This window comes from Alnus glutinosa, chromosome 2 (genome assembly GCF_958979055.1).
Source record: "Alnus glutinosa chromosome 2, dhAlnGlut1.1, whole genome shotgun sequence".
NCBI classification, from domain to species: Eukaryota; Viridiplantae; Streptophyta; class Magnoliopsida; order Fagales; family Betulaceae; genus Alnus; species Alnus glutinosa.
The window spans coordinates 10,441,022-10,450,314 of record NC_084887.1 but is presented as its reverse complement, the minus strand read 5'-3'; the positions used below and the strand labels follow the sequence as shown (position 1 = coordinate 10,450,314).

At 41.3% G+C, this 9,293-nt stretch overlaps 1 protein-coding gene across 1 annotated transcript; it reads left to right on the top strand.

Annotated features, from left to right (window-relative positions):
* The first annotated feature begins 4,080 nt into the window (after positions 1-4,080).
* Positions 4,081-5,460, top strand: LOC133861930 (F-box protein At3g07870-like). The gene has a single exon (XM_062297758.1). The coding sequence runs from the start codon at positions 4,118-4,120 to the stop codon at positions 5,273-5,275; it is 1,158 nt and encodes a 385-aa protein (XP_062153742.1). The 5' UTR covers positions 4,081-4,117; the 3' UTR covers positions 5,276-5,460.
* Positions 5,461-9,293: the final 3,833 nt, after the last annotated feature.

Genomic DNA, 9,293 nt, shown 5'->3' with positions numbered 1-9,293 from the left:
TGGGGCTCTTTGGGAGAGTTCCTTAAGCTGGACCCTCGGTTCGGATTGGTCCCTCGGCACGTGACTGTGCACTTAGGAGGATGGCAAATCTAGAGGGGTCCTCAAAGTGTGACATTTGGAACTAGGAGCTCGGGCATAGTCTCCTCGGGATAGTACCCTCGGAATAATACTCTCGGTATGTGTCATCTCAGTACATACTTTTCGCCTCGGTAGAACACCCTCAGATCAAACTTCTCGGATTATACTTTCTTCTCGGTATGACACTCTCGGGTCTATTTTTTCTTCTCGGTAGAACACCTTGGATCTAACTTTTATACTCGGTAGAACACTCTCGGATCTATCTTTTCACCTCAGTAGAACACCTCGGATCTATCTTTTCACCTCGGTAAAATACCCTCAGATCTAACTTTTCACCTCAATAGAACACCCACGGAGTTTTTTTTTTTTTTTTTTTTTTTTGTTTTTTGTTGTTTGTTTGTTTTTATTTTTTTTTATTTTTGTGGTGTTCTGACTCAAAATCTTGGGCAAAACTACTTATTGTCAACCTGTGAAAGAAGAAACAACTCACCAAGTCTAGAACATTCTATAGCTAGCCCATCACTCACGATTTTGGAATCAGCCAAAGTCATCCACATCATAAAGGTTTTTTCAAAACCTTTCTCAAAACGAAACACCGAACCTTCTTTCCACTTCGCGATGCATTCATCAAGCCCATGTCTATTTCTTCTTGACCCATCTTTTCCATTCTTCTTTCTCTTGTGTCATACATCCTGAAGGGCCCACTCGCGTCTTTCATTTGACGTAAAAACATATATACATTTTTCTGTCCGGGTCCGCCATCGGCTCACTGGCCCCACCATTTCCACCATTAGGATATTGACAATGACTAAGGAATTCAACGATATTGTCTTCCAATTCAGGCTCAACATGCTCCTCAAGTAAAGTGATTGCATGCAAGATCCAGCAGCAAAGCCAAGGCCAGTTGGTATCCAATGCAGAAAATGAAGGTTCGAGACAAATGGTCTCGGGACAAATGAGTGTGCACTTCTCGGGTGGAGCTCCAGAAGGGCAGTCTTCTCAGAATGATGTCTTATAGCACTTGGTCAACAGCCCCTAGCAATACAGATGTTCTCCCACCACACTTCTTTTACTTCTATCAATTGCCCAAAATTTACGAGGATCACAAGACGAGGCTGGGCTTTTTGGACCCATAGATGAACAAATACATCCAGCCAAGATTACCCATCAGAGGAAACTTTCTCCCTATCGCTACAAGACTCAGCAAGAATCAACCCCTGTGAAGTGTGAACTGCATCAGAAATCGGAGCTACTGAACCAGCTCAACGATTTAATGGGGAATCTCCAGTCGTTTTGTGCCAGGATCTGTTTAAGCATCAACTATCAATCTGTGCCGAGGGCTTTCAAGCTGGGCAAGAACAAGGCTGTGGAACACTCCGAATCTAATGGCCGTATCAAGAATGTCGATGGCACCGACCAGGGAAGAACCGGAGTGTAGCTGAGCTAGGGATGAGAACTAGCCGTTTCTGGGTCAAACTACTGTGACAGTGGAGGGTCATCGGTGCCCTTGAGGTCCGAGTCCTTGGGAGTCCAGAATCTTCCGGGTGAGTCTCTCCGTTGCCGTTATCTCGGAAGTTCGGGAGCCTCGAAAGTTCACATCAGTCTCACTGTTGTGATGAGCCTCGGGGGTCTTGACCGCATCCCACTCTCTGTCCTGGACGTTGGCTGAACCTTCGAGACAAAGCTTGGGCGATGGACTGGCCACTTTCAATTTCTCTAATCTGCACCTATGGAAACCACGACTTAGTAATTGTTGGTCACTGGGTCGGAGGAGAGGATCCGAATTCTTGGGCCAACCGATCCGGATTGGGCCTCTTTACTTTCAGCTTTTCTGCACACCGGTCTTCCTTTCTCCGACGTCTTTCTTTCCTTGAAATGTCTCGGGCCTAAGGCCCATCGGCTCTACTCGGTGGATTCTGGGTGGAGTCTCTTTGTTGCCGCTGCTTCGGAAGTCCGGAATCTTCTAGCCAGCACCATTCTGTGGATCGTGTCACCGGGGCTCTCAGTGGTTTCGGAGTCAGCAGGGAGGATCCAAAGCTGGACCTTCACGATGGCAAATCCCCCATTGGAGAGGATCTGAACTTGAACTGAAATGAGCCAGAGTGGATCTTCCCTTGACGAGGGTCTGGAGCTCGTACCCAGCTTCTTCTTCGAAGAAGAAAGCAGGAACCGGATCGGGTTAGGACTTAGGCATACCCGTGGATTCTCTTCTTTTTTCTTTGGGCCGTTGATGTAGCTTCAGAGCAACAAGGTTGCTTCTTGTCTTTTTTTTTTTTTTTTTTTTTTTTTTGTTTTGGGCCAACCCGATTAGGCTTACTGGATCCGGCCCTTTTGGGTTAAAAAGTCCCACCAGACCCAAGCTTAGAGCCAGAGTCTCCTTTCTTCCTCTCTGTATAGACTGTATGTGCTGCAGCCTTCACGTGAACTCAAGACCTAAAAACTGGCATATATGACGAGGTCCAACACTGGTCTGATGTGCATTAAAGCATGCACGCCCGATATAGATGGATGTGGATCAAATTTACGCGCAGGTAGCAAACTTCAAGCGTAGATCCACGAAGTCAGAGATCTTTGTCTACTGCCGAAGAGAGAGTTTCAAATTTCTCTCGCGCATCCACATAGGAGGAGACCGTTGGTGGACCCAGATCTGCTCTATGTTAATATAGATCTAAATAGATCTGTCATGGATTCGTGAAGATCTTGAAGAAAGAAATCATCGGCTACTTTCTACCATGATTTGCTCTGTAGTCACTGTTGCGGATTTTTTTTTTTTTTTTTTTTTTTCACAAGAACGATTTGTCGTTCCCACAGACGGCGCCAAACTGTTGGTACAGTTTCCGGTACGGTGACGTGTCTCCTTGTGATTCGTTGCCTTCCTTAATCTTCGCTCTCCTCGTAATCTGCAAAATAATAAACGGCTCTTCGGACTATGGGGGTGCCGACCAGACCCCCACTCCGATGCCTAAGTCAGTTCAAACTTATTTTCTGGAGAATATCAGTAATTTCTAAAGCTCAAAGAATGTGTCCTTTAATACCTGGAGTAGTAGTCTTATTTATAGGCTCACAGTTATAAAACTGCTAAAATACTTGGAGCATAATCTGATTAGGAGTCTGAGTCCTAGATCACATAGTTTTTAATTTTATCTTCATAGAATTTGAATTGGGTAGTAGAGTCCAAACTAGATAGGACATTACCCCTTTAGCTAATGTCATTCTATTAGGTACCTTTATCCCATATTTGATGGGATAGAAGCCTATTTTGATATATTCTGAATATCCGTCTTTTTGGAGATAACGAATGGTCTTGTACTTGGGTCTGATCTGGCCGGGCCAACCCGATGGGCTCGACCCCCGATACTTCCTTAGGCCCACGTGTCTTTGGAGCTAATTTTATCCCCAACAATTACGGACCACCTTTTCCCAAAATAATATATTCATTAAAATGCCACCAAGATAAAATTCATCAATCAACTTTAGTATATCTAGTATATCCAGTTCCATAATTTTCAGACTTTTGGGCTTAAAGCTCATTTAATCTTATATCTAACCCAATTAAGCTGAAAGCCTAAATATAACACACCTAGTAACCTACTATACCTATTCATCCCAATTAAAGCAATAATAAATTATTAAAAAGTAAATACAAGCTATATATCCACCAATTAATAAAATAATAACAGGTAAGCAAGTAAACTGAAGGAATGTTATAGGGACGCTTAGTGATGTTAGTTTAAATATATATTAGGCTGAAATCAAAAAGAAATTAAATAGGATTTTAAGCCTTTTCATGATTGGGCTTAAATAGGAAATTTGTTTCTTATTTAAGTATGCTAGAGTCGTGCATCATTTGTCAATGTACATTAATTCATCTATCCCATTCCATTGTACCAGAATCACGTCATTATCAATACTAAATAGAAAATGATACTTTTACAATAGGAGTTGTGCATTCTTTCCCTCAGTGGGCCACACACGGAAATGAAATCTTTATAAGCGCGACTACCCTGCCAATTCGGAGCAGAGCCATCACTCATCAGCCATGTCCACCTATCTCCCTGAGGATGTGGTTCTCAATATCCTCTCCAGGCTGCCTCCAAAGTCTCTTCTCCGATTCAGATCCGTCTGCAAATCCTGGCTCTCCCTCTTCGGCAACCCCAATTATCTATCCAAAAACCTCCTCAACCACTCCATTCTCACCGCCACCGCCGCCGCCGCCCATCAGCTCCTTCTCGTAAAACTCACTGCCCCATCCATTCCCAAAAGGCAGACTTGCTCTTTCCTCTCCTACCAGTCCCTTGCCTTCGCCTCTCAAACTCCTCAAAATCTTCCCATACGAAGCCCACGTGGGCTTAGCATTGTGGGTTCCTGTAATGGCTTGCTCTGTCTCTTTGATTACTTCTCCGGCGGCGACATCTTTGTCTGGAACCCCGCCACTTCAGAGCTCAAGGCCCTGCCTTGCGCGTCCAACGACGTGGACACTGTATGCTTCGGCTTCGACCACAAACGAAATGAGTTTGTGGTTATGCGGACTCGTTATGTTCCGGAGCGTGATGCGCCGGTTTTCACTACGAAGCGGGGAGTGAAGGTTCTTCGTCTGAACCGGGTGGCGGAGGTGTATAGGCTAAGAAGCGGTGATTCTTGGAGAAAGCTTATCGTGGATGGAGACGTGCCCGATTGCAACGGACCCAATTCGCGGTCACGGTGGGCATATGCAAATGGGGTTTGTTACTGGTGGACGTTACGTGGTGTTGAGGACGAAAAGATTGTTGCTTTCGATGTGAGCGAGGAGGTGTTCAGGACGACACCGTTGCCGGATGCTAGTGTTCTTGGGACGCGCAGTGATGTGAGGGCTCTGACGGTGCTAAACGAATCGGTTGCGATGGTGGTTGTGCGTAATAAAAGCAAATGTGAGGGAAAATTGTTTGATATATGGGTGTTGCTTGAATTTGGTGTGAAGGAGTCGTGGACTCGGCTTCTGAGGATTGAAGCTTTTCCAGGTCTGGAATGGCCGTTGGGTTTTTGGAAGAACGGCGAGTTGTTTATGGAGAACGGCAAAGGGGAGCTGGTGTTGTATGACCCTTTTACCCAAACAGTAAGAAATGTTGAGGTTGATCATGGGGCAAAGGAATCGTTGCAAGTTTTAGCTTACACGCCCACTTCGGCTTCGATCGAGGGAGGGCTTAAGCTTGCAGAATAGCTAAAAGCTAATAATCCCATGACGTGTGTTTGGATATTTTTCTTTGAATTTTACTTTTTAGCTGCATCATTAATGACTTTAATTTCAGATGGCAATCGTTTTCTTCATTTAGGTGAGATAGGTGGAATGGGAACTCTACTTGAATTAATGAAAGAGAAGTTTGACTTGAAAGTCCTGTTTGGTAATTAGTTGTGTTGTGAAATATTTGTGTGTTGTTAGTTGTGTTGTGAAATATTTGTGTGTTGTTTAGTAAAAAGTTATTGATGTGATATAAAATTTGAGAATATTTTATAGAAAAATAAGAAAATTTTGTTTTATAATAGATTTTTTTATTTGAGTAGTAATAAAAAATTATTAATATGATATAAAAAGTGTAAAAAAAATAATTTTTTTTTTTAAAAAAAAAAGTAAAAAAAAAATAGAAGAAAAGCTAGAGTGGTTTGCAAATCAACTTCAAAGTCATCGTAAACGAAAGTCATTTTAGTTGTTGTGAACTTACGTAAACAGTTCAAAAAGTGAAGACTATTGTCCTGCCCATTCTTCCTTACAAGTGTACAACTACTTATCTTTCTCCTGCCATTCTTATAAAAAAGCATAAAGAATCTACACCTTCAGTCACATTCATGTGACTTGTATAAATTTGATGGCCGGCCTTTTTAAAAGGAATAATTGCATTACTAGTTTGAGAATTCGTCTAAATTACGAATAATTCTTTGTGGTACAAAAAGTTCACGAAGGGTCTGTCACGGGTTTACACCATGACTAAGAAAGAAAGAATTGAGCTGCCAAATACCAGGCCTCTCCCAAGGAAAGTCTTGAGCTGCACAACATGGCTAAGAATGAAAGAATACCATGTGGAGAAGAAAGTGGCTGATTAAGGCAAGAAGACCCATTGTAAATGTAGGTACATGCTCATAAAGCAAGAATCCTACTAGGAGAATAAATGCAGGATTTTAAGGAGAGAAATAAGGGACTTATTTCCTGTTAGAGTACCCAGGATTTTAAAGAGAGAAATAAAGGATTTGTTGCCCATTAGAGTAAGCAGGATTTTAGAGAGAGAAATAAGGGACTAGTTTCCCATTAGAGTTAGAAGAAATATTTACGTATTATATTTCCTCTTATGTAATCATCTCTATATAAACCTAATAGAGTGATCAATAAAAATATGAAGAAAAACATTATTAGACAACTCTTGTAATTGCTTGAGAGTTTTTTAGGATTCCTTGAAATATCCTAACATTAGGAGGCTCAGGGTACCTCGAATACACTACTATCACATCATTCACACGCACCTACTATTCAACTTACCATTGTTCATCCTTTGTTACGGAGGTCCGTAACAGGGTCCTTGTGGTAAATTATAATTACGAATTACTCCGTGAATCTCTTTTCCGTCCACCAAGTTAGTAGAATCCGTTAGTTTGCCACGTGATACCCAATAAGAAATCGACATGTGTCCATTACAATAAAAAAATATAAATAAAACATAAAAATTATTATTTCTTTTTTTTTTTTTTTAAAAAAAAAGAAAGAAAATAGTAAAGGGGTTGCAGCCGGTTCGGCATCCACCCCTTTGGGGGTGACTAGGCCACCCCTAGCCCCTGGGGGTAGCGCGTGGCCACCCCCGACCACGTTTGGGGGTGGCACGCGACCTCCCCCACGCTTGGTGTGTATGGCCACCCCTTCACTATTTTCTAATTTTTTTTTCTTAAAAAATAATAATTTTTTATTTATATTTTTAATATATTTATAATTTTTTTATTGTAATGGACACATGCTGATTTCCTATTAGGTATGACGTGGTAAACTAACGGACTCTGTTAACTTGGTAAACGGAAAATGGGTTCAATGAGTGATTTATAATTATAGTTTACCACAAGGACCTTCCATGAACTTTTTGTACCATAGGGAGTGATTCATAATTTAGGCTAGCCCTAGGGACTAGTGATACAATTATCCCTTTCGAAAATTGTAAATTGTAAAGGAGACATAACGTTTAAACTTTGTGAGAAGTGACCAAAAAAGAAATGAGAGTTGTAATTTTGTAGAGTCGGTTACGATCGAGCTACAACGAGGCTGATGTGACACTGTTTAGTCTACCTGCCACGTCACCTCAATTAAAAAAAAAAAAAAAAAAACATGAAATGAAATCTTGAAACCATTTATGAAAATCCCAACATCCCCAGAATGCAAAAAACTTATGGCGTAAAGTTCTTTCAAAATCTCCCTCTCTCAAGCAACACCCACTGTACGCCGCTCACAACGCACCACCTATCGTACGCTGCCACCAGAGGGCACCACGCTAGCAAAAAACCAATGAGAAAAAGGTAAGAAAGAAGAAGAAAACAATGTAGAGGATGGACTGAACGATGGGTTTGTTGGTTTGTTTTTGTTTTTTGTTTTGTTTGTTTTGTTTGTTTGTTTGTTTGTTTTTTTTTTTCCTACTAAATATGGATGTCTTTTTAAATATAATGAACTAAACGGTGGAATTTTGTGGGTTGTAGAGGGTGGAGGATGTAGACGCCTTAGCCATCATCGACTGAAGCTGCTCGTTCCTCCAGGTAAACTTTTCTTGCTCTCTTTTTTATTCCACTTTTGATTTCTTTGAGTGTGAAAAATCTGGGTTTTGGCCAGACTTGTGAAATGAGTTTTTTTTCCACACTGATTAGGGGTCACTTGGAAGGTTGATTAACAATTTGGAAACTTGTGGCAAAAAAACAAAAAGTGAGCAATTGAAATGCCTTCTAATTATGTGTATATTTCTTTAAGGAAAAATTACAGTTTAGTCCCCCAAACTGTCAGCCGTTTTGCAAGTAGCTCCACGAACTTCCAACGCTTGGACTCTGGCCTCCCAAACTACCAAAACGTTTGAAAAATGCCCATTTTGACGAAATATGTCCATAATACCCTTATCATCATTTTTCAATTAAATAATGAGAAAGAAAAAAAAAAGTTCTTTTTTTTTTTTTTAAAAAAAAAAAAAACTTAATTTTTTTTTAAAAAAATAAATAAAGAAAATGCTTGGGGAGTGGGGGTGGCTTGCGAGCCACCCCCCAAGGCTGGGGCCGCCGCTTCCTCTCCAACTCTAACCACACCTTCGTTGATGTGTGGAACTATAACAACCAAGACATGCTCCGCAGATCCAAGCACAGGCTCCGTGTCCTGAGCCTTGTTGATATCCGCGACGTGGTGGAGGAGAAAAAAGGGTGGAGTAGGCAGCTCTTGATGGAGATGTTGGCAGAGGATCTTTTGGGTTTAAAGGACGTGACGAAGCCAGCGTGGGTTGGGAGGAGTGACTGGGATGCTTCTTGGCTTGAGGAAAAGCAGGTTCAGTATGCTTCCATAGACGCTTTTCTTTTGTTCAGAATGGGAAAGACCTTACATGTCTAGAACTGGTAATTGTTGGGTTTTCCTTTTGGTTGGCTGATGTGATTAATGGCGCTATTTTACTCATGTGTACATGATCAGTCTTTGTTTCTATGTATGTTTGGTGGATCTATTTTTGAATCTAGTTGTTCTCCACCTGAATGAAATGTATTTGACTCGACTTGTGAAGATAAAGTAAATCCTACCATCACGCCATGTTAATCTGGTAAACTTTTTCAGAACCATCTTTCACGCCAGAGAAATGCTAGAGCATCTCCTGGTGTTCTCCTAGTGTTCTCCTAGAATGACATAGATGTAATTAGAAAATTACATTTATGTCCTTTTGGATGGCATAGATGTAATTTTTTAATTCCAGGAGAACACGAAGAGAACACCAGAAGATGCTCTAGCATTCCTCTTCACGCCATGGGTCATCAACACAGTTACCATCCTGTATCATTCAAGAAAACATATTTATAGTATTTTCCGGTTGCCCATTATGGAAATAGCCTGACATCATCGAAGTCCAAGAAACAATGCCTCTTTCAGCCATTCCCTTGGACATCTTATCTGCTTCACTCATCTGATCTGACCCGACCCAACGAACCCACTAATCATCATATTCCAACTATAAAAATTACTACGCTCAATA

What these genes read in the sequence shown, in the direction of transcription:
- LOC133861930 (XM_062297758.1), top strand. Translation starts at nt 4,118, where the DNA reads ATGTCCACCTATCTCCCTGAGGATGTGGTTCTCAATATCCTCTCCAGG.